The sequence below is a fragment of the Psittacula echo genome (assembly GCF_963264785.1).
Source record: "Psittacula echo genome assembly, chromosome: 1".
NCBI lineage: Eukaryota > Metazoa > Chordata > Aves > Psittaciformes > Psittacidae > Psittacula > Psittacula echo.
The window spans coordinates 29981199-30007021 of NC_137735.1; the positions used below are offsets into that span (position 1 = coordinate 29981199).

Here is a 25823-nt window from a genome sequence, read left to right on the forward strand (position 1 = left end):
AAGTAGCTTTAAAATATGCCTTTTGTCCCATAAAAGCTGCTTGCAGCTAAAAGGTCAGAACCTACTGTATGTAAAGCCATTGCATCCTCACCGGTTCCTGTGAGGGAACTGCCTCTGTGCAGAGGTCTTTCTGTGGGCTCAGTCCTGGACACTGTAGTGGACATCAGAGCTGCCTACAGGCTGTTTGGAAGAGGGATGCACCAGGGCTTGGCTTCTGACACTGCCAGTGGACAGAAGGGGTTATGGTGCTTTAGGTGCATTCCTCATGCTGGTGATATGTCTGTGGCCCCACATACCTCATGGGAGGTGGTGGCATGAGTCTCAGAAGGCTGTGGGTGTGCAAAAGGGTCCTTGGGCTGTTTCTGTCTGCTGCACCATGCAGAATGCCAGGAAGCTGTGTTAAGGCAGTGTGGAAGAGGGGTCCTACAAACTCTTGTACCATAGTCAATCTGTTAACTGCCTCTCTCTTGCCTTCTCCTTTCTGTTTCAGTTGTTGGTAACTATGGGTACTTACCCACGGATGCTCCTGATCCTGGGATGTTTTCTCACAGGTAATGTTCCTCAGTCCTCTAAGCTTCTTCACCTCTATTACTTCATAAATTTAGATTTAAGCTTGCTTTCATTGTGCCCATAATAACAAGTGCCAAATGGTGTCCAGCTGGCTACAGAGTCGATTTTTCTGCCTTCCACTTCAGTAGGCTAAGACAAGACCTATTGAGAAAGCAGTACTTCTGCTAGCCCATGCCGGGCGCTGTGACACCCTGACAGCTGCTCTAACCTCCCTGCTGCAGGGAAAGTGAGCCTGTCTTCCTCCAGCTGCACCAGCCCTGCCCCACTGGGGTTTCTTCAGCAGCGCGGTGCAGGCAAGGCTGCCTGTGTGGGCTCCCCGCATCCTCCTACGCTGCACCACCTAACCACACTCACTGGGGCTGCCTGATGAGGCTCCCAACATCTGCCTAGTGAATGGTGCTGGAAGGGAAGGGCAGGGTTTGCCACAGGGAGCCAAATATAGAAAGGGCCTGGAGACTGAGATAACACGTGCAGGAGCAAGAAACTGGTTTCAAAGACAGTCTGGATTCCTGCTGCTGGTTTATTGCAGAGAGTCCACTTTCACACCGTGAGTCTAAGTGGTTGTTTATTGTGGACTACCCTATCTGTTTTGTTCAGGCCATTTGACAGACTGAAACAACAAATCTCATTCTTTGGTGAACTCCCTGTTTTTTTTAGGGTGTGGAACCTCTGATTTTCCTTCTGGGAGTTGGACCCACACCAGCCCACATACAAATTACACAGGCTTGCAAATCTGAGGCTGTAACTGGAGATCGCCTCTGAAAACTAGTGCCGTCTACAACATCTAGTTCAGTGAATTACAGTTTTATTTGGCTATAAACCTCCTGCACATTTTGGCTAGAGGTAGACCTGATGCACAAATTTTCGGTGTAAGCCCCTGCTCCGGCCCTTTGCAGAAATAGAAGCCAGATGTAAAATGTTGGTGTTGGTCTAGGGAAGGGCTTTCTAACTTTCAGTTGTGAGCTTACTCTAAGGCAGACAGAACTGCTGTTTTCCTGACCACTGCTGTAAGGAGCTGTAAGATGCTGGTGGCCCAACAACCAGGGTGTGGGATCACTGGTCTGCAGCAAAGCCCTGCCCACATCTGGGGCTGGGAAGATGAGGTGTGGATTGGGAGCCATCTCTAACTTCACCTCTGTCTTACACCTCTTGATCTGACAAACAGAAGTCAGCAAGCAAACACTTAGCATTTCAAAAGGGCAGCCTTTTGCCATCCATTGAGCAAAGCTCAGGCTTTTAACAAGGGCAAATTTCCTTCAGCATGTCTGAAAGGGTCAGAAAAACAGCTGTCCTGGATTCCCTCTGCTTTCTTTCACATCTGTGTGCTGGGACTGTTCTGTGTGTTCATATGCTATTTATGCACATCTTTTTGCAGGACCGTTCCTAACATTTTGCCAGCTTCCGCTGCCGACTATTGTTCCCAATAGGAATGAAATGGTGGTACAATTGAATTCCAATTTCACACTCAAATGCTCTGGAGACAGTGAAGTGAGCTGGCAATACCCAGTGACTGAGGGAAGCCACAAGATAGACATTAGACATGAAGAAAACAACAGTGGCCTCTTTGTGACGGTGCTTGAAGTAGGAAATGCCTCAGCTGCTCATACGGGCTTGTATGTTTGCTATTATAACCACACTCAAGTGGAGGATGGGGAAGTGGAAGGGAAGGACATCTACATCTATGTGCCTGGTAAGTGGAGTATGTCACAGCTGTACCCCAAGGTTTGGATGGGAGAGCTGAACAGAGGATGCTTAAAAGAGACCTATTGCTGGTGGCAATTAGCTGTCAGAGGAAATAAATGACCCCAGGGCCATTTCCTAACATGCAAATCAAAACCAGTCACTGTGAATCTATGGACCTGTTCCTTTTTCTGTTGGTTTTCACTTGTTTGGTAGCAGTTTTAATTCTGAAGAAGAGGGACGAATTCACATTTAAGAGCTGAGGTCTTTTGCCAGCCAGGGGTGGGGTAGTAGACATTGGTGGCCAGGTCAGCGCAGCTGTGGAAGCATGTCCAGCCTTCAGGTTTGTCTGACCTCTACGTGGAGATTAATGTCAATGCCAGTCCTTTCAGGGGTGACTCGGGTGAATGTTTTGAGACATGTACTGACCAAACCAGTGCCATGTCTGACACTAAAGCAGTTGCCAGATGAGGAAGACCACGTCTTGCTCTAAACCTGAATGTTTAGAACCAGTTGTGTGAACTGAGACTGGAAAAGGTCATGTGGGCACAGGGCCTGCGAAGTGTAAAGCAAATGAGGTGTCTTGGGGGTGGCTGTCACAAGGGAGGGAGAAACAAGAAGTATTGTTATTGCTGGTCAGTCTGATGCAACATTAAAAACACGGTGCTACCATGCAGTGCCCTGTAATTTTCAAAGCAAACACAGCCTTCCCAGGCCCTGTGCTGCCTTTCTCTTTAGTGGTGGAAAACCTGTTGGACCTGGAAGAAATGCCATCCCTTCTTTTTGGAAGTGCTTTCCAACCCCATTGTTCTGACTGGAAATCCGTTTAAAGGCATTCCATGCTATCCCTGGAATAAATTGTCATAGCTGAGATGAGCACCAGAGGCTGAGCCGCAACCAACTGCCTTTGTAAAGCCCTTTCTCAGCATTGGCTGGGGTTCAGGGGATGAGCGGCACAACTGCAAGGCCATGAAGATCAAGCCAGTACATTTGCAGTAAACATTTTGAGCAGGAAACAAAAGAGAGGAGAAGAGATTTGAATTCATCCTGCAAAATAGCTGTATGTCGTGAAGGAGATGATGTCTGCAACTACAAGGAAAAGTGTGGGAGAGGAAAAAGTCAGGAAGCAATAACAAAACTTGTTTTAAAGGCTATTTTGCGGTGGCATGAAGTTTTTGCAGTTTACAATGTGTGATTCAAAGACAGTGATTCTTCCAAGACTACTTCTCCATTTCCCACAAGAAATGTAAAAGCATTTGAATTCATTCTTGAAGCAAGAAGTTTCAGTAGAGGCTGCAGGCCTTGGCACAGGTATCTGAATTTCCAAACAGCGCTAACCAAATCACCAGAAGATGTTATTGGTGTTAAGCAGTCTTGTAATTCTCTCAGTGAAGGAATACAAATGCAAGAGATGGAAGATTTATTCAAGAGGGCATTTTGGTTCGGTTTTTAAAAACCTCTAGACATCAGCCTACCAGATTTGCAGGGCAGAGACACTCTGCAATTTTTTCCACTCGCTAACTATCAAGCTGTCATAAATGCAGAAACATATCCTTTTCTTCAAATTATAGAGAATGTTTCTGTTTCCACTATAAACTTCGTCTTTGCAATTATTTTTCCTGCAATGAATTAGGAGGGCAATGGGTGGCAGCAACCCACTTTAGCCAAGGAGGATTACATTGAGACTTCACACAATATCCTATTTTCATTAACAGCACATAGAAAACCAAACTAGGTGATCCTGTTTCTGTTTTAAATTACAGTGGGAAAATGAATACATGGAGTTGGCAGCATCTTTGGGACAGAACACTGTTTGGAATATTGCTACAAAGAGCCTGCCAGTGCAGCAGAAAGTCTATTGTTGGAGGGATTTGAATTGCTATTTATTAAATTTTATTATAAAGCTTTGCACAGAAGCTCCAGGCTAGCAGGGATTATTTGTTTATTCTGAATGGCCAAATGGAGACTATTTGAGGGCTATGCTTTCTAAGTTGGCTATGTTATCCAATTACATTTTTAACTCAGACTTTAGATTGGCTGGGTAGGAAAGTTGGCACGTATCTTGTTGACTTTAAAAGAAGTAAAACTACCAGGTGTTTGTTTGCTTTTTTTCTGGTTGAATACCATGTTTTGAAAACCACATGCTGTGACCATAATTAACTATGTTTCATAACTGTGGTGTTGGACATGTTAGAAATGAATGAAGATAAGTACCTTAAACTATTTTTGATGAGATGTGGCTTTAATGGTGTTCAGCATAAACAACATGAAGTTGATTTCTACTTTTTGATGTGGAAAGTGTTTGGATTTTTTCCTTAATTTATTTTTTTCCCCCAGTTACATATTGGTTAGGAGACACCTACTATTACTAAAGGGAAAAAAACCCAAAATATTAACTGAAGAAGATGGGTGATTTGTGCCAATAAGTGGCAGGATATTTAATGATTTTTTTGTGGGTGCAGTGAATGTTGCACCTAAGTGCAAAATACTGTGTCATAAAAATAGCGTGTTTAAGCCCGAATTCTTCCCTGAAATCTTTGCTGTACATATATCTTGATTGTTATCTATGATAAAGTGAATTCATTTTTATGTTAGTCCCCAGCAATTTCGTGAATGTTTTCATACCTAGAAGTGATTTTCTTGCTTTTTTTGGTACTTGAAATCCTTTTGCCCTTATTGTAGGAATACGTCAGAACCAGGTCTAAGGGGATTAATAATATTTAGCATTTTGGGCAGGAGGGATCTTTTCTATTTTTCATTCTGAATCCTGAATTGTCACAGCGGAGCCCAAGCCCTTTCCTGTTTTGTGCTTAGGTCAAATGTCTCTCTACATGTCATATCAATATAAATATATATATTTATATAAAAATATCTAAATATATAAACCTATAAAAACTATAAATATTTAATATAAAAATATATAAAACAGTATGAATGGGATACTGCATGCGATCACCATGCCCTACCTTTAATATCTGAAAAAGTGGGCTACCGAACTGTATTATTTTCAGTTATGATCTGTAAGTGGTCATTGATACTCAGCTCTTGCACATGGACTTACTACAAACAAGACAGTGTAAAGTTACCTCTTGTTTTTTACAGACCCAGACATGCCTTTTGTCCCTTCTATACCAGAAGACCAGTTCATCCTAGTAGAAGAAGGTGATCCTACCGTTATCCCTTGTCGGACAAGTGCCCCAAATGCTGAAGTGACTTTAATTAACAGTTTAGACAAGGCTGTTTATGCTTTCTATGACAGCAAACAAGGCTTCATAGGAAATTTCCCTGCAGGCTCATATACATGCAAAACAACAGTTAAAGGTGTGGAGTTCAAGTCCGATGAGTTCCTCATCTATATTTTAAGAGGTATTTACTTTTGTTCTTTGAAAAAGAAAAAGAAGTAATAATGCTCAGCCCAGTTCTTTCCTCACACTGTAAGAGCCATATTAACATGAGCATCACAGGGTTATATCGCATATTTCCCCAGTGATGAGCTCCTTGCTCCTCCAGCAGCATTCCCAGTTACTTGGCTGCTGATTTGCTTAGTAGTTACGTACAATTTTGATGAGAATAATGTGTCCTTATCTCCTCTCTTAAATGGTTATAAGAAAAGTCTTCTGTAATGCATAAATTTTCATCTTGTTTGCTGAAATGTAATTTAAAAGACTGGTGTTTCCCAGGGGCTTCAAATCATAGGACTTTGGGTAGTCTGAAAACCAGTGTGATTCAAGTATTTTGAAAACAAGGTTCTTATTGGCCAGCAAGGCAGTCACTGATTTGCAAAATGGAAAATTGTTTTTGTACTGAATGCCTTTTCACAGGGGAATTTGAGTTAGGAACTTCTAATTGAAATTTCATGCATGGATCCTTTCTTTGTGGGATTGAACTCAATGCCTGTATATTTCATGCTTTAAGCACGAATTGTTTAAATGGATATAAATAAGTAGCACTTTCACTGAATTTTCCAGGTAATTCCTCTGTAGGGGAAGTGAAATGAAACTCTCACCGCTGAAATTGCACCATGTGCAAACCGCATACTTTATAAAACTAAATCTGCTCTCTCTTCTAGCTACTTCACAGCTGCCGGTTGAAATTGAAGCACTTAAAACTGTCTACAAAACAGGCGAGACCATTGTGGTAACTTGTGTGGTCTTTGACAATGAGGTTGTTAATTTACAGTGGAATTATCCTGGGAAAGTGGTAAATATCTCTCTTTTTATCTATCTATCTATCTATCTATCTATCTATCTATCTATCTATCTATCTATCCATCCATCCATCCATCCATCCATCCATCCATCCATCCATCCATCCATCCATCTATCTATCTATCTATCTATCTATCTATCTATCTATCTATCTATCTACCTACCTACCTACCTACCTACCTACCTACCTACCTACCTACCTAATCTACTTCTTTTTCTTTGAATGTTTGTAGTTACTTATTGGGGAAGAAGGTGGTGGTGTAAAATATTCTTATTTTCTCTGAATGAGAACAGCTGAGGAGAGAAAACAAAGTAATTTACTCTACTTTTAAGTTACCACAAAAGAAATTCAGTCCCAAAAGTCACAGTTTGTTGTTAGCAAGTATGCAAATCATGAGAGGATGGTGAGGTATAAGCAGGAGTCCATCCTCTGAGGGAGGAATGCTGTCTCTCAGGTCTTGTGCTGGTTCATGAAAAAAGAAATGTGGAAATAGAAAGGTCTAGGAATGTTGGACATCTGTGTAGAGCTCTGCTGCTGAAGGTCTGAACCTCTAAAATGACTCTCTTAAAACCTGGGTTTTCTTGGGCGTAATAAGGAACGATGAAGAATCAAGTCCATAGTCTTAATCGTTCTCATTATGCAGGTGTAAATTAAAATTACTCTTGCAGTCAGTGTAATTACTCACTAATGAGAACCTCTAACAAGAAAACCTTAAAACTTTTGGGAATTTTCAAACTGGTTTAACGTGCTTCTGCACAGAAAATTTTTATTCAGTGAAACTTGGTTAGTTCTGGTCAATGGAGAATTTCAGAGTATCCATGTAAAAAGTCTTGTCACTGAAGGGATGCAATAGTTGAAGTGTATCTAGCTGTGAACCCAAATCCCAGCTGTTATTTAAGTAGGTTAAGAGACGAAGAGGAAAAATTATTTGAGAAGGTTTTGTTCTATTTTCCATGTTACACATCATAATCTCTGCTATGCGCCACCTTTCAAAACTAGCCCTGCTGTATTTTTTTGTTCCAGCCTCTCACGATAACATGGTCAACAATTCTCACCATCCTTTTACTTGCAGGAGTCTTCTCCTTGCCAGTAAATTATTCTTGTTTTCAGAGCAGGCAGAACATAGAATCAAGCACTGATTACTTTTTGTTTGGTGAGGGGGGATAAAGATTCACCCTACTTCATGGGAAGTGACTGACGAAAAGCCAAGTGGCTTTTATGTTTGAGGAGAAAGTAGTACATAAACAGTAAAATGCTCTTTCAAGCTGCTCCTACAGAATCAAATGGAATTAGTTTTGCGTGAACAAAATAAGAGCTCTCAACCTCCTCACCCTTCTGTGCCTGTCCATGAAAGGATTATTTTTATAGTGCACCTTTTGTGCCTGTGGCTGAAAAATACATCTCTGACTGAGTAAACAAGCTTCTGCCATACAGGGTGTATGTAGATGGTTGCTCTCACTCATGTCATCATAGATCCTCAATGGTGTCCTTTCAGCTCATTTACTTAGGTAATTTTTTTTCTCTTCTTCAAACTACAGAAAGAAAAAGGTCTGATAAAACTTGATGATATCAAAGTCCCATCGCAGAAGCTGGTTTACACCTTGACCATTCCTGAGGCATCAGTGAAAGACACAGGGGATTATGAATGCACTGCTCGGCATGCAACCAAGGAGGTTAAGGAAAATAAGAAAGTAGTCATTACAGTTCATGGTACAGTCTGATTTTAATGCCCAAAAATTATTAACACATTGGAAAACACCGTTCTTGATAAATGCTGCAGTGTTGTTTTACACAAGGCTTTTTCATTTGCAGACAAAGGCTTTGTTCATCTGGAGCCTCAGTTTAGCCCTCTGGAAGCTGTCAATCTACACGAAGTCAAAAACTTTGTTGTTGATGTGCAGGCATACCCTGCACCAAAAATGTACTGGTTGAAGGATAACGTGACTCTGATTGAAAATCTCACTGAGATTGTTAGTAGTTCCAGCAGAGTCCAGGAAACAAGGTAAAAATACTCTTCTGACTCTTACTTTGCTATGTTGACTTGAATTTCTTCCCCAGAAACCTGGGCACTGCTCCTGCTCTCTCTTTCCATCTCAGTTTGTTTCTTCTTCCTCAGATAATTTCTTCGTTTTCTGCTCAAACAGATGATGCCTAATCTGCCTCTGCCTTCATAACATCAACCTCTCCAAACCATGGATATCTTCATTTTTGAGCACTAAGCCTTTTCAGTCCCTCCAACATGTCTCCACACCAATAATTTCTAGCTATTTCTAGTAATATCAGAGGCTTTGTCAGATCCCTGCATAAATAACTGTCCCCACTTTTTTCTCAGTTGCATGGTGGTAGTTATTTACTACTTGAGTAGTGGCTTCAGTTAAAGGCATGCTGGAAATGCTAAATGTCACTACATTATAATCTTTACATGCCCAGATTACATGTTGCACTAAAGTATTTTTTTTTTTTTTTTATGCCTGCTTTAAAAATGCAAACAAAACCTTTTGTTTCTGCAGATTTCAGAGTATATTAAAATTGATCCGGGCCAAGGAAGAAGACAGTGGATACTATACTTTGGTTGCTGAAAATGAAGATGAGATTAAAAGATATACCTTCTCCTTGCTGATACAAGGTAGGGACCCCCAGACCCTTGCCTATCAGAATTTATGGCACAGAGCAAAGACTTGATCTACTTACACACTGGATTGCCTAGAGTATGGAGATAAGAAGGTGTGAACTAAGAAGGGGTGTCTGGAGGAGTGCGTGTGGTGCTGAGGCACTGGAGCTCTCCTACCCTGATCATGGCTTTTATTTGTGCACTGGCCTTGAGCCAAAAAGAAACTTTATCCTCCTGCCTAAGTTATTCCAGCTGACAGTGGGGATGATAGCTCATTTAGTATGACATGAGGACGTGGCATAACCGCAGCACTTCCTTTCCATGGCTCTAGGCTAGGATCCACTCTGTCCTACAGGAGATATGGACCTCCTGGACGAGTATGGGACTCTAGCTGCTCCTAAGCTGTTCTGCTTTATTTGAAATTTCAGGCTGTTTTTTTCTAGACCCTGATGAATATTCTAACAAATTCCTGACTCCTTCCCAGTTCCAGCCCTGATCTTAGACCTCGTGGATGATCACCATGGCTCTGCAGGTGGGCAGACGGTGAGGTGCTTGGCAGAGGGGACCCCGCTTCCTGATGTGGAATGGCTGGTTTGCAAGGACATTAAAAAGTAAGAGGAGCGGGTGCTTTCTTATCCAAAATATGACTTGTGGTGTCCTCGATTAGCTTAACATTACAGTTACAGTACTGTGCTTTCCTCATCACGCACCAGTAAGCTCTAGATAGTTTTTTCTTTTTAGACATATGCTGTTTACATTTCAAGAGAGGCTGTCAGTGCCCTTCTATTGCTTCCTGTAAGAGAAGACACAATGCATTAATTCAGGAGGTTTCTCTCATATAAGCTTTGTGTTAAATAAGTGAACTCAGCAGATTTCACAGTCCCAGTCTGAGTAAGGATCTTGAGATGTAGCTATCCCTCCATTCAGGGAGTTCTTATCGTTTCACAGATAGCTCAGTCTGCCTCATTAACACTTTTGCATGCTTCTATTCTTTTTTTTCACTTGTAATTATTTCTTCCTTAATTATAATCTTCACCTTCAAAGTATTTTAAACACGTGGAGTAATTGCTCCAATTCTTGCTAGTTCTAGGCTGTTTCTTTCAGTGGCTACTGGGAGACTGCTTTATACCTGGAACGTTATCCACCAGGGAGAGGGAGACCGTGCATGGAAAAGAGCTAGGAACCCTGGACACCTCCCAGCTGTGTTCTGCTCTCATTGTGATAAAATTTCTTACTGCCTGGTGGGATGGTTGTACTCCTAGCCCTGCCCTGGGGAGTCTTGTACAGCATTAAGGATCCAGCACTATAACTCTATGGGATACATAATGGCATCAACATCTGCCTGGACCAGGTCTTCTGGTCTGCTCTGTCAAGCCCTCAAAGCGGCAGCAGTAATGAGGATCAGAAGGCAAATTATTCTGATTGAAGAAAGGTGCAGGCTTTACACAAAAGTTGTCTTAAGCATTTCTGGTCTTTAAAAAGATTGTTGTCAGAAGGAAGTTATAGGGAAAGGTGATTCTTGTTCTTGAGTCTTCTCTATCTATACCTATAGGTATACCTATATATATATATAGGTATATATATATATATATATAGGTATATATATATATATATATATATACCTACATATAGGTATACCTACCTCAACACTCATTTCCCTTGTTATTCTTCTCTACAGGTGCAGCAATGACACCTCATGGGCTCTTTTGACTAACAATATCTCTGATATACACATGGAAGCCCACCTGGATGAGAAAAACATGGTGGAAAGCCAGCTGACCTTCCAGAAGGTAGAGGAGACCCTGGCTGTGCGATGTGTGGCAAGGAACGACCTTGGTGCTGTTACACGGGAACTGAAGCTTGTGGCTCCCAGTGAGTTCATTTTGTCCTTCTGTGAAGTTACATCAGCCAGTTTGACCTCTCTCTAACACACCTCAGTTCGGTCTTAATAGACAAAAATATAAATTGTTGCAGGTAAAAATAACTGGAAATGGATTTTTTTTCACGCTGGGACATCTGAGTATGAGGCATTCCACAGGTCTTTAAAGTGCATCTGTTTTTCACTTGTTCTGTGGTTCCATGATTCATTTTATCATTTTATGGCCACTGGCTATGGGACATTCTTCTGGATGATCTCTCCATTTGGTTTTGAAACAGGAAGGCAGAGCAGCTCTGGGCTTGGGAAGACTTCACAGTCACCAGCCTCAGGAGCTGCTCCTGTCACATCTGCAGGACATGGGAACTGCGATGGTAGGGGAGGTGGGTGTCTTATGTGTGTGTCATGTTCCCTGTGGCTCAGGAGAAAAATGCAGTCTGTCTTCTTCTCCACAGCCTTGCGATCAGAACTGACGGTGGCTGCTGCAGTCTTGGTGCTGTTAGTGATTGTGATTATTTCACTGATCGTCTTGGTCATCATATGGAAACAGGTAATGTAGAAAAATATTTCAGTTCAGCATCTGAGTCCTGCTGGGTTTTGATCTGCTCTGAGGTCAGGCACAGGACTAATGGTTGGTTTTGCATTCAATGTGCTTTGCAGAAGCCGAGGTATGAGATAAGATGGAGAGTCATTGAATCTATCAGCCCTGATGGCCATGAATACATTTATGTGGATCCAATGCAACTGCCTTATGACTCCAGATGGGAGTTTCCTCGAGATGGGCTAGTGCTTGGTAAGTTTCCTCTACAGGCCTAATCTCATCCTTCTCTGGGGAGAAAGACAATTCAGAACAACTCTGAGGTCCCTCTGCTACTGGGATTTGAGATGTTAGATATGGCCATGAAGTCCAGAGCCTCTCTGTACCTGTCTGTTCTCAGTTCTTCATCTGTATCCTCTTCTTCTACAGTGTTGTCAGCCTTGAGCTCCTTGTGCTAGTGTCTCCCATCCCTCAGTTTCAGCTCTCCTCCACATGCCTTGTGTGCAGTGCCCACCCCCACATGGCTCTGGGGGCCTCTCCCAGCATCGAATGCCCTCTTCAACATTCACTTCTGCTAAGGCACTCACAAGAAGTGCATCAGCATTTTTAATTTGCAAGACATTTATATACTTGTGTGCAGAGGCCGAAGGAAATCTGCAAGTAGTTATGTAGTTTTATTAAAAGCATTTTTAAAATTATTACTCAGCACTGTGCCCATATGAGTGCTGAGTAACTGCATAACTTATTTTTGTGGGTACTGTCCTTCTTCCTTCCCCTTCTGTTTTCTTGCTTTGCTATTCCTCCTTTGGAGTTCATACAGAATTCGGTTATAATTGCTTCTTCAGGACTGGCCTAATCTGTCACTTGTATCAATTGAAAGTGTAATGATTATGAACAATTTTAATGTTCTATCCAGTCCCTGCTTTAAACATACAAGCCTTCCCTCTCTTGGAGGTATCTGTGCACCAGGTTATATCATTGAATACAGAAGAAGAAGACAAAATGTATTTGCTGTTTGATATATATTTTAAGGAAAACAGTCTCCTGGTGTAGTTCCCCTTCCCCATTACAGAGAAAGAATTGATGTTAATTCTTGAAAGAAGCAGCACAAAAAAATTCTGGTTCAGGAATGATGTCCTTTAATTAAATTCATATTGCTAACTGAAAACTAGAGGAGGGTGAATATTTAATAGAATTATTTTATGACCCAGACTTTAATTATATGCCTAAATAGGATTTGTCATATCTGAGTTGTTAACAGACCACCACTGTGCCTTTGTCTCCCTCTGACTCATGAGCACCAGATTGCCTCTATGCCTTCCTGTTTACAAGTACATTCAGGATAGTGCTTTAAAAACTAATGCTACATGTCCTTTTGACAGTCTGGATTGCACAAGCGTTCTTCATGACATGGTTAACATTTACCCACTGGCAGTTTTGCCATGTGAAATGTTTGCTGATGACTTTTTGTTTGTGGGGCTGATAATTCTGGTTTGTGTGGGTTTTCTCTTGTCGAAGTGGGAGATTACACCAAAGTAATTACACCTTCAGCTCAGGGAGGCTCTGAAGCAGGATACAAACCCATTTGGCTCAGCCAGACAAGCATCTCCCATCCTTGCTGTGTAAGCCAGCTGGCATTTATTTGTTTTTCTAGCTAGTAGTGCCTGGAGTGCAGTGCTGTGTTAACTGCCAACTTTGAACATTGGCTGGATGGAGTTTCAATTGATAAATTTGGGTTACACTGCAAATTTCGCTTTGCTATTGGCCATCCACAATGCATGTAGTGTGCTGCTGTTGAAAGCACTCAGCAGCCAGTGCAAGACTGGAGGATGAGAAACAGAGTGAAAAATGTGATAACACGGTGTGCTGCTTGAATGCCACTGCCTTCTCCTGGCTCTGCTGAGAAGTGGTTTGGTCGCAGCAGGACCTGGACCTCCTCCTTTGGCTGAGATGGCAGAGGGCACAGCCTTTTGAGGAGCAGAGTCCAACTGCTGGTGTTTTTCAGGATCTTAGGGTGGCTGTAGAGAGAGGGCAGAAATGCTCCCATTGCTCCCACCAAGGCACCCATTTGTTCTGATGGATGTAAGAAAATGGAATGCTGATCTGACACAGAATCAGACCTATCCGTGTTTGCAAAAGGCAAGTTAAGATTCAAGAGGCACAGCATTTAGGGACGTGATACCTAATTTCTTATGAGTCTAGGTACTGAGACGTGATACCTAATTTCTCATGGGTCTAGATACTGAATGGAGATTTTGAGGCTTGTCGCTTGTTTGGCTTTCAAAATAGATCAAGGAAGTTATAGTTTAATTTGGGCTAGGCTAATCATCCCAGTTCAACTTTAGCCAAAGAAACATCTGGTTGAAGAGGTTGTGTCTGGAACAAATTCACAGGCTTCACCTTTGTGTCCCCCCAAGCAGACTAGCACCTCTCTGACAGGCTCAGCAGATGGGTACAGAGGCTGAAATAGCTCTTGCCCCCAGGTGCTGCTTCCCCACTAGTTGGAGGAGCCTTGAGCTGCTGCTGTGTTTGCACAGTCCCTCTGTGGCAGAGAAGCAGTTCTGCTCCTCTGGGGAACAGATCACAGTGGTGTCATTAGACTAAGAAAAGTAAACACACGCTATCATTTTGGGCTCTATTGAGGACATCAAGAATGTGGTGACATTACAGATGCCTCCAGCTCTTGAACAGTCAGTTCCCACCTGACTCCAAATTTCAAGTGTAAAACATATGAGGCTTAGGCTATGTCTGCGGAGAGGGGTGAAAAGGGGAAAGAGCAGTGACTGTTCCCCGCCATGCCGGAAGCGCTCTCACTGTTTCTGTGCGCACCCCGGCTCAGCAGAGGTGATGGAGAGGGAGATGTGTGCCTTGTGCTCAGCTGACAATGTGGTCTGGGGAGGAATTGGCTTGTGAAGACAAGAAGATCAAGGAGCATCAGCAAATGCCATTGCATTCTGAAGGGCTGCATCCTGCCATATGGCTCCCAGACCTTCGGTCTGAAAAGCTTCTGGGTCCAAATTTCAGTCTCAGGTTGTTTGAATTAGTCTGAAATTTAGCGGGCAGCTTTCTCACATCCTGATTGGGAAGAATAATGTTTGGAGCACAGGAATCTTGAAAAGAAATCGTGTACTTTTTGTGTGCATGACAAACTACACTGTCATAACCTTGGAGAGGTTCTTCAGTGGTAACCCAGCTAGAGCATTTTTAACCATTTCTTGTATTTTTTAATGCTGTAGATATTGTTTGGCTGGAAATATTTAAAGAAGCATATATACAATAAAAGTGGGGGCTGTAGCTAGAGGATAACACAAACATACGACCTTGCATGTCAGATAACACCTTCAAAAGCATAAAATATGGCCAGTTCAAACTGCAAAAGAACATCAAAGACAAAATGCCATCTATCTCCATAGTAAAAGTCACTACTTATTTTTTCTGTTCTGGAAGTTAAAAAGTAACATAGCATAAAATAGAGGGCTTATGAGGAATATGGAGATATCCTGGCATCTGGAGCTCATATATAGGTTTGTTCACTGAGTAAGTGTCTTCATGAACTTGCTTTCAATATGGAAACTATGAAACATAATATTTTTGAGTATGGGTGTGCAGTTCATATTTCTCTAAAGGCTCACTCAATCTGCATGCAGTTCTGCACACTGTATCCATATTACGAGACAGGAAATGATAATCCCAATTTTTTCTCTAAATTGATCTGTGGGAAGAGTAAGCTGTGTATAAACATTAGCCGTTTCATTACAGCCCTTGGAAATTCACAATAAAATTTATTCTACCATATGAAGCACACTTGCACATTAAACTTCAGAGAAGTTTCCCCTCATATGTGATCAACATGTATTTCAGCTTCTTGCAGATTACTGATGGTCCTGCTTGTCTATTTTTACATGTGCTGTTGATGTGATTTACGCTATCTTACTGCTAGATGTATCCAGGGTTGATATAACAACCCAAAACTACAGCTAAGGAGTCCAAGTCAGATTTTTAAGTAAGGAACACAACTGTATTGCAGTCAGGTGCTGACTGGGGCAGAGAGGTCAACTTAAACCTGGAAGAATCAATGATTAGAAAGGATAAAGTGAGTGTGGCAGGACACAGTACGAGATTAATTTGAATGAGTTGTGCTCTCATGTACAGGCAGATGTGCTCCTGATGTTTGCTTGCTTGTTTTTATTTAAGACTTGTACTTAATGACAGCATTTCGTATTTGCTTTTTCTGCTTAACAATGGTAATAACAATAATACCAGTCTGGCTAAGTGAGTGTGCTCTTTCCAGAGTACATTTATATTTCTTTATAACCAGTAGAGGAATGGCAGCAGGAAACGAGGTGAATTGCTGTTCTTTCTGAAATAAATAATGGTTTCCCTTGTGTTCAGGTCGAATCCTTGGTTCTGGTGCATTTGGAAAAGTAGTCGAGGGGACTGCATATGGATTGAGTCGCTCTCAACCAGTGATGAAAGTAGCTGTGAAAATGCTGAAACGTAAGTTGTCACAGTTCCATTTCCCAAAGTAGGTAGGGCACGTTTCCACAGGGTTATTGAAGCATTGCTTGTGTATAAATAGGTTCCCCATATCTGAAGTTGAAAATGAACTATGAAATGACTAAAGTCTAAAATTATACTTTGGATTGCTTCATGGTATTTCAACATTGAAAGTGCCCGGACATCCAAAGTTTGGTTTTAGCTGTATGGACCATAGCAGCCACAATGACTCAGCTAGTTCAGAAAATGATAAAATAACCATGAATCATAGAATCATAGAATAGTTAGGGTTGGAAAGGACCTTAAGATCATCTAGTTCCAACCCCCCTGCCATGGGCAGGGACACCCCACACTAAACCATTCCACCCAAGGCCTCATCCAACCTGGCCTTGAACACCGCCAAGGATGGAGCATTCACAGCCTCCCTGGGCAACCCATTCCAGTGCCTCACCACCCTCACAGTAAAGAATTTCTTCCTTACATCCAACCTAAACTTCCCCTGTTTAAGTTTGAACCCGTTACCCCTTGTCCTGTCACTACAGTCCCTGATGAAGAGTCCCTCCCCAGCATCCTTGTAGGCCCCCTTCAGATACTGGAAGGCTGCTATGAGGTCTCCACGCAGCCTTCTCTTCTCCAGGCTGAACAGCTCCAACTTTCTCAACCTATCTTCATATGGGAGGTGCTCCAGTCCCCTGATCATCCTCGTGGTCCTCCTCTGGACTTGTTCCAACAGTTCCATGTCCTTTTCATGTTGAGGACACCAGAACTGCACACAATACTCCAAGTGAGGTCTCACGACAGCAGAGTAGAGAGGCAGCAAAAGCTACACAACAAAGGAGAAATAGACAGGTGTTGTGTGAGAATCTTCAGCTGACTGAAGATTTCCCAGTTCATGACAGCTGAGAATCTGATGCAGTGATTCTTGAGAAACTGTGAGGAGCTTGCTTGTGTTGAAATGAGCACCTTGTAAAGTGCCTCTGTGCCACCTGGGCAACCCACTGTACCTCTGCAGAGGGACAGACTGGGTCAGCTACTGAGCTGCATCAAATGAGTCCTTTATTAGTGATTTGTGACTCCTCTCTAAGCCTAAGAAAGCCCTTTGTTGAGTAAAAGACAGTCTTCTTCAAGAAACCGTGATAGCAATGCTCTAATGAGGCAAGCAAGGAGAAATCGTTTGTTACTGTGAAAAGGGTGATTGCTCTCACTGAGTGGCTGGTGTGTTTTTTTCTACAGCTACAGCTAGATCCAGTGAGAAACAGGCACTCATGTCTGAACTGAAGATAATGACACATCTTGGCCCCCACCTGAATATTGTGAATCTGCTTGGAGCTTGTACAAAATCAGGTGGGTTTGGCTGACAGAATGGAAGTGTGCTGTGGAGCTGTCATTCACTGTTGAACAAGCACACACATTTCAAGTAAAGGATTTAACAATAAATATAAACAAATAAAAGGTTTCACAAACCTACTTGATATTTGGCAGTAGGTGCAGTCATAACTTAGTAAATAAAAATGTACTAACCCACAATACTTTTAATGTTTTGTATTCTATTTTCTACTGGGTTTAGAGGGGTTTTTTATTATTATTTCAATGCATTATTTTGCTTTATTTCATCAGGTCCTATTTACATCATTACTGAATACTGCTTTTATGGTGATTTGGTGAACTATCTGCATAAGAACAGGGACAATTTCCTGAACCGACACCCAGAGAAGCCAAAGAAAGATTTGGATATCTTTGGGATGAACCCAGCTGATGAAAGCACAAGAAGGTGGGGAAAAAAAAAGCATGAACTACAACACAAGGATATGTCATTACTAACACTTACTCCATTCCTCTCATTCGTTGCTTCAAAGCCCTCCTTAATTTTTCTCATTAGGCTTTTATTTACCAGGTTTCATAGATCTAGGAAGGTTTCAGCATTTTCTTCATTCTCCTTGACATGTGTCCTGGATCCATGTTTCCCCTGTGTAGAACGCCTGCAATCCCAGGATCACTATTGGCTCTCCATTGACATCCTGAGGTCCCAAAGCCAATTCCTATTAATAAAGCATGGCTCAAAGTTTTGCCTTTACCCGATTTTAAAAAGTAAAGTGCAACTACCTGTTTTCCTTGTTTCTCTGTTTGGGGAATATCTACTGTCTAAAACTCCTTCCCTTCAAGCAACCTGACAGAGCTTGTTCTCCAGGCTCAAGTACTCTCCTTTATCTATCGATGGCTTTGCCAGTCTCAATAGTTTCCTCCTGGTTAATGTTCATCCCATAGCTTTTTCAAGATGATGAAGGAAGCTCGTCATCATACATTCAGCAATAAAGCAATGTCATAAAATTAGCCAGGATTTAGAAGGTGAATGGAGATTCCTTCAAAAAAATCACTCAGACAAATAGCTCAACTGACTCAGTAGCTCAGTACAGCCAGGATGATTCACCTGAGCATGGGTTTGTTCAGAAGGACTGGATTAGATGCAAACTGTCTGGGTGAATAAATTACATCTATCATTTGGAATACCTTTAACTAAAAGCCCAAGTAATAGTAATACTTGAATTCAGTGGGATTTTCAGATGTTAGACAATATATGCTTGCATACCTGACTACTTTCAAAAGGGCAGGTTCAAAACACTTGACTACAGTGATACCTGGTGACATGTACTAATATGTGATAATACACAGTTATGTTACAGTACACGACCTTTGTATATACCCTACCAAGAAATCAGCTCTTATATTTCACAGCAATGCAATTGTACAGTATAAGAGAACTGTTAGATGTACAGGATGCTGTGGCAGTAAAGTCACCTGGACACCCCTCGCTGATACACCTTTGGTTTTTTTCCAATTTCAGTTATGTGATATTATCATTTGAAAACACTGGAGAATACATGGACATGAAACAGGCAGATACCACTCAGTACGTGCCAATGCTGGAAAGGAAGGAAGGATCTAAATACTCTGATATTCAGAGATCTGTGTATGATAGGCCTGCTTCATATAAGAAGAAATCTATGTCAGGTAATATAGAATTGTCTCTTCTGCATACATCATTAATACAAATAGTTCTTACATACATGCATAGCTCATTTTTGCTCTCTCTGTGTTGTACAAGTGTGCAAACTATATAAGCTATAAAATAAAAGCTTATGCTTGTGTTCTTCTTTATGCTCTGGGAATAGAAATACATGATCCTGGAGAAAAAGGGATCCTGTTGGGTATTTGCTTCTATGCTGAAGTGCTCTGCAACAGGGCTATAGGCATTCTTTGGAGGCAGTGATTCTATCAGTCTTGTAGTTTGCAAGATTTTAAGCAATAGCGATGAACAACAATAATAGTAATTCTTATTGCTCTGTTTCCACTTGCGTTTCACATTAACTGACACTTACCAAATGCAGAACACTCCCAAATACTTTCCTGGATTATGTAATGAAGATAATGAATTCATCCCATTCCCTGGCCCTGTTCTCAGAAACCAAATATGCTTTGCTTTAAAAATAGGCACTGTCCTTTCTGCCTTTAGGCCTCAGAAGCTGAACCATATCCAGTCCCAGATTTACATCTCAGACTAATGTACTCATATTGTGCCCTAGGACAGTTGGGCTAAATGAATCACTGAATTCTGACTGGGTTTTTTTTTCTGACATCTTTCATAAAAAAATAAGAACTGTTGCCATAGAATTCCTGACCCATCCTGCTGTTATTGGATTAGTCCCTGTGAATACTTGCTGGGAAACATAACAGTGTTCAGCAAAAGTAAACGGAAAAGAATGTACATGCATGCACAAAAACCTAATGAAGGCACCACCTCTAAATAAATGTTTTTGTACCACATGCTGAGTGTTGTAAACAACCTCTGTAACACTTCAGTGAGCCTTTTAACTTCACTTTTTCCTGCAGTTCTCTGAGGAAAGAAAATACAGACAGGAGAAAACCCCAAACCTATATTTAATACTGGTTGTTTTTAAAAATGCATTATGTGTCAGTGACTGATGCAGGCATTAAAAGTGGTTAGTTATTATGAAAGACTGGTTTGGTCATTGTACTCTGTTAAAATCATCAGCTTAGAATCATGATAGGTAGGGGGAAATGGGTGCTGCTTTCACACTGTGCAGCACAAACACATTTTTCTCTCTTTTTCAGTAGAATCAGAAGTCAAAAACCTTCTTTCAGATGACAGTTCTGAGGGCCTCAGCCTACTGGATTTGCTGAGCTTCACCTACCAGGTTGCACGGGGAATGGAATTCCTGGCTTCTAAAAATGTAAGAAAATAAAAAATGGGACAAAATTGAAGAAAGTGCAAAAAAGTCTTTGCCTCCAACTGTGGTTTTCAATTTAGCTTCTGAATACACCACATAATATAATATTCTTTTGGGGGTTGTAGACAGCTTTCTTATTTTCCTGGCAACTGGCATCATCATGGTTAGAAAAATCAAAGCAGCTCTTCTCCTGTTGCAGCCATGACATTCATGGAGTCAGAGTGCCAGAGACGGTGGTGGATCTAGGCAGGGTCTGGGTGGAGGGTCCATACAGCCACAGACCAGCATGGTCAGAAGTGTAGACATATCATCAGTACATGATGGGTAGAAAGGGAAAGGCTGGCATCATTTGTCTCCTCCCCTTTACACCGCATCCTCATGAGCCCTCACTGGTTCTGAGGACTGGTGCCTCCCTGCCTCTGTTAGCAGGGCAACACAGGTGCCTGTTCAGTAGAAGACCTTCTTAAGACTGTGCCCAGAAAGTCAACAGGTCTTTTTTCAGGGATCTTTGCAAAGGAAATGGCCCTCATGGAACTACCACGTCCTTGAACAACTTCATTTCTCTTCATACAGTGTGTGCACCGTGACTTGGCAGCTCGTAATGTCCTCCTGGCTCAAGGAAAAATTGTGAAGATCTGTGACTTTGGGCTGGCTAGAGACATCATGCATGATTCCAACTATGTCTCCAAGGGCAGTGTATGTACTTCTTAACCTCCTGAGCTCTGTTTTAATTGAAATGAGAAGTGTCAGTTTTAAATGCTGTTCGATGTTCTTGCCATTCAGTGCTGATTACACTAGTTGACTCTTGGGATGAATGCTCCTGAGAACAATTTTTCTTCAGTTTGTTAATTCCTGTAACATTTGTGATTCCACTTTGAAGCCAAAAAGTACTTGGCCACACTTAGTACTTCACAGGCTGATATTTCAACTGTCAAGTTTTGTGACTGGATAAATTATTAAGGAATTGTCAATATGATATGGAGAGTAGTGACACATCAATCAATGATATAGACTAGACCAGCAGTGCCAGCTTTTGTATCATACCTTCAATCAGCTTGGTCATTGGCAAGTGATAAAATGAATAAAGTTATTGCTTAATTAGTTTCTGTGGGGAGCAAATAGCAGCATTGCTTATAATCCTGGTACATCTGTGTTATATTGAATTAAAAAAACCCCACTAACCAGGTTAACACAGCTTTCCTTATTAGAGAGAAGTTAATCCTGGCTACCAAACAACAATTGTAATGGGAAGCACTTCTTTAATGACTAATCTGTGCTGTTTGCGGTTCCTTTCTTTTTGCTCCAGACTTTCCTCCCAGTAAAATGGATGGCACCTGAAAGCATTTTTGACAATCTGTACACAACATTAAGTGATGTCTGGTCTTATGGCATTCTGCTGTGGGAAATATTTTCTCTTGGTATGTACTGTGAACACTTTCTTATGTGTAGTGATTAAGCTTTTTCAGTTCAAGCTGTTGTATTTAAAATTCTACAGTAAAAATGTATGTGTGAATCAACTGTTAGCTATTCTTCTATAAGGGGTTTCAGATCTCAGCGTTGAGTGTGAAGTGAAATTTCCATACTCACCCAAAGTTCGCTTCAGATTTTTTTTCTGCAAGATTTTTTTTTCTTGTTAGAAAACTTAAAACAATGAATGCAAAGATTTTGTGGAAAAAAATGGATGTGCTTGCTAGGATGGATTTTCTGGCTAATATGAGAAGGAACATGTTTCCCCCTTACAAGGGGATGCCTGGGGCTGCAGCCCAACCCAGCAGCTGGTTTGAAACTATCATTTCATATATATTTCTTAGTCCCATTACTGAATGAAAACAAATGTCAATCTTCTGGGATACTGATTTCTTATTTCCAGGTCAGCACCGTTCACACAGTTGGTTTATGGCAGCGTAAAGTGGTTATGACAATGTATAGCAGTTACAGACAATGTACAGTTCCCAGCTGGAAAGAGCCAGGGAACAGCCTGGCTCTTTCCTCAGCCTCATTAATTAGCCTCCCAGGCAGGTGGCTGGCCTGCTTCAGTAAGTATGCATTGCCCAGATTTATTCTCAGCAGAATTAATCACGCCTGTATGGCATCTACTACTGCCCTACGGCAACCCCAAGCCTAATGTTATTTTCTAGATTATGTTGTCATATAGCTGCTTCTCAGAAAACAGCAGTTCCACCATTTATGGTATTGATTACTGTAATCTCTGGGCATCATAGCATGCTGTAATAATCATTCCCTGGCATCCCTGAGTGGCATGCGATTGCCATCGGATAGCTCTGAAACTAAGGCACAGCGAAGCCTGTGCTTGACTGCCTTACCATTAAGGAAGGTTCTGAAGCCCAGTTTTAGGTGAAGATCCTGCTTTTGAAAGGGCTGAGGTTTCTGGAGTAACATTATGATGTGCCTCCACCACCCAAGAAAGATGATCTTTCTTGGAAAGAAAAACATATGCTCAGGAGTGTTTCTTAGGAAGGTCAACTTTGACATCTTGCTGCAACACTACCTTCATCAGTGGCAACTGAGCTTGAGTGCAATGGTCTGTGCGCTACGGCCCCAAATGATCACATAGCTGCATCAGCTCAGGTGCCACATCCAAACTTTTCAACTACCCATGTACCTGACAGGTTAGCTATTGCCTAAAGCTAGCTGCCAGTTGGGACGACTTGGGTATGGAAGGACTGGCTCATACTAAGGCTTTGCCCTCACAACTGGGATGAGATGAGTAACTCGGGCCATGTCACTCTCAGCTGTCATGCAGGTGCCAAAGGCAGTAAAACCAGACAGAACAAGTGACCTACCTAAGGTTGCACAGAAAATCAGTGACAGAGCAGAGCCATGATCCCATATCTGCCAAATGAGGGCTGATGATCTGATCCGGGTATCATCCAAACCCTGTGCACAATAAATACATTGTATAAACACCGTAAAGGTATTTTTTTCTAAGTAGTACCTACTTGAGTCTTTCCTAGCCAACGTTTTGCATCAGGGATTAATGTCCTGAAGACAATAGCTCTGATATGAAGCATTGGCTAGGAAAGATTAATTTTGATGGCATGTCAAATTATAGTCTTAACGTATTTTGACATGAACAGCAAGAGAGTATTGAGAAACTCTGCCATAAATAGTCAATTATAGAGTAGTATTTTTTCTTCTCTTTAATCTGCAGGTGGCACACCATATCCTGGCATGATGGTCGATTCTACTTTCTACAATAAGATCAAGAGTGGATACCGAATGGCCAAACCTGATCATGCTACTAATGAAGTGTATGTGTGCATTGGACTTTTCCACACCTGGCTAGTCTCCAGACAATTTTTGCTTTAGTTTCTGTTTGGTTACTCACTTTCTTTTACCAGTTGGTTAAATTGGTTTCCATCTTACCTGCAGGTATGAGATCATGGTGAAGTGCTGGAATAGTGAACCAGAAAAAAGACCTTCTTTTTACCATTTGAGTGAAATTGTGGAGAGCTTGTTGCCTGGAGAGTACAAAAAGGTTTGCTCTTTGGAATTTTCACTGTTTTCCATATGCTGTTTTAGAGAGAATTGCAAGTGTTCCAACCATGAAAGCCGTGAGCACTGAACTGGCGCATCATAATCTATGTGAATTATGTGATTTGGACAGGGACATTGCATGTTTTTGCATGCAAGCTTACTGAGAGAAGCAGTTCTGCAGTATTGACTAGGAAGCAGAACTTTCCATTTCTACTTAAATCCTACCAACTCAATTTTTCTACTGGAGAATGGGTTTTATGTATTCTCACTGGATGTTCCAGGCAGTGATTCTAGAAAAGTGACATCGACTCGTGTATAATCTCCCTATCTCCCTCTTTGGGCCCTGACACCAGCAGGTTTTCCCCTCAGACTTCTAATAACCTCTGCTTTGCCTGCCCCATCATTCAGCGTTTCGTTTTCTTGCCTACCTTCCCCCCCTTCCCCCTCCCCCTGCCTCTTTCACACCTATTAGTCTGCTTTGTGCTGCCACACTCTCCTGCATCATCTAAAACTTACGTGTCACTTCTCCCTTCAAATCATTTGAAGATGCTGGGTTTCTCTATCTAGTGGTGTTGGCTCATAGGGCAGAACATTTTCTGGGCTAATGAATCACAGCTACCCATCTGAAGAAAGACAGCCTCAGTGAACAGTGGGTAATGAGGGGTTTGAAATGAATATTTTCAGAGCTATGAAAAGATTCACCTGGACTTCCTGAAGAGTGACCACCCAGCTGTCACACGCATGAGAGGTGAATGTGACAATGCTTATATTGGTGTCACCTACAAGAATGAAGACAAGCTAAAGGACAGGGAGAGCGGATTTGATGAGCAGAGGCTGAGTGCTGACAGTGGGTACATCATCCCTCTGCCTGACATTGACCCTGTTTCTGAAGATGAGCTTGGCAAAAGGAACAGGCACAGGTAGGTGCAGTTTACAGATCATGCAGCTTATAGTCATCGTTTGAGCTCATGTTTGACAATGTGAATTAACAATTTTTAGTATCTTACTCCATGAATATTTTCCTCAGCTCTGTTGAAACTCCTTGTTGGGAAGGTGCCATGTAAATATGGTATTATAACTGGCAGCAATGTTTTCAATGGGAAAAATGTAATTCTGTCTTTTGTGACTGCCAGTGGGAGGGGACTGTTGGTAGGGCACTCCTGTGTGTCCTGGGGACTCCATTGCTAGCTTGGCCAAGTTGCAGTGGCTGTCTGGTGGCTCTGTGGGCACATTTTGCAACACATCTTGCCCCTACAGCTCAATGCCTTGGAGCTGCATATAGAATCTCAAGTGATTGATTTGTTTTATCTGAGACCACTCCAAAATTTGGCATAAATTTGTTTTAATACCAGTCTTCCATGGTATTCTTTTTTTTTTTTTTTTTTTGACGGCACAGTATCTAGGACTTTTTACTTCTCTCTTGTCAGTTTGCATGACCTATTCCACTAGAGCACTGCACTGTGTAACCTTACTATTACTTTTTTTATTTGATTTGTTTAATTCAACACTGAATTCATAGTATACAAATTAACAATGTAGAAACTCTTTTTTGATATTTTTGCACAGCTTTTGAGGGCAGGAATAAGTCCCTAAGAAACACTATACACATTAAGATTTATCGCCTCTCTCTTATTGTCTGTTATTTTATTTTCACCTGACCTCCCTAGATGTACCAAAGTGACCTATTTTCACAGCAGCAGCATCAAGCTATTTTTCTAACAGAAAGTGAGTGGGGAAACCTATGTGCAACCTGTTCCTTTGAATTCCGAGGTGGTCCATTACTTTTGAAATACAAGATGTGTCATGTCCTAAGAATGGGCTATCCGTCATCTAAGATTGTGCCATGTGTTAGAAAGCATGTGGGGAGGTAGTGTTCAGTCCTGCTAGAGACTCGAGTACTTAACCACATTTGCTGTGTATTTTATTTCTGAGGTGTTTGTCTCTTCCAGTTCCCAGACATCTGAAGAAAGTGCCATTGAGACTGGTTCCAGTAGCTCTACCTTCATCAAGAGAGAGGACGAGACCATTGAGGACATTGACATGATGGATGACATTGGGATCGACTCCTCAGACCTGGTGGAGGACAGCTTCCTGTAA

At 41.7% G+C, this 25823-nt stretch overlaps 1 protein-coding gene across 1 annotated transcript; it reads left to right on the forward strand.

Moving 5' to 3' along the window:
* Positions 1–490: 490 nt before the first annotated feature.
* PDGFRA (platelet derived growth factor receptor alpha) lies at positions 491–25823 on the forward strand (the record flags this gene model as incomplete). The annotated part of the gene is made up of 22 exons (XM_080619651.1): positions 491–551; positions 1946–2260; positions 5353–5616; positions 6320–6450; positions 7998–8169; positions 8272–8461; positions 8970–9085; positions 9555–9681; positions 10749–10942; positions 11402–11496; positions 11607–11739; positions 15877–15981; positions 17215–17325; positions 17599–17752; positions 18824–18990; positions 20116–20231; positions 20802–20924; positions 21535–21646; positions 23401–23500; positions 23622–23727; positions 24411–24646; positions 25676–25823. The coding sequence occupies exons 1-22, from the start codon at positions 503–505 to the stop codon at positions 25821–25823; spliced, it is 3264 nt and encodes a 1087-aa protein (XP_080475777.1). The 5' UTR covers positions 491–502.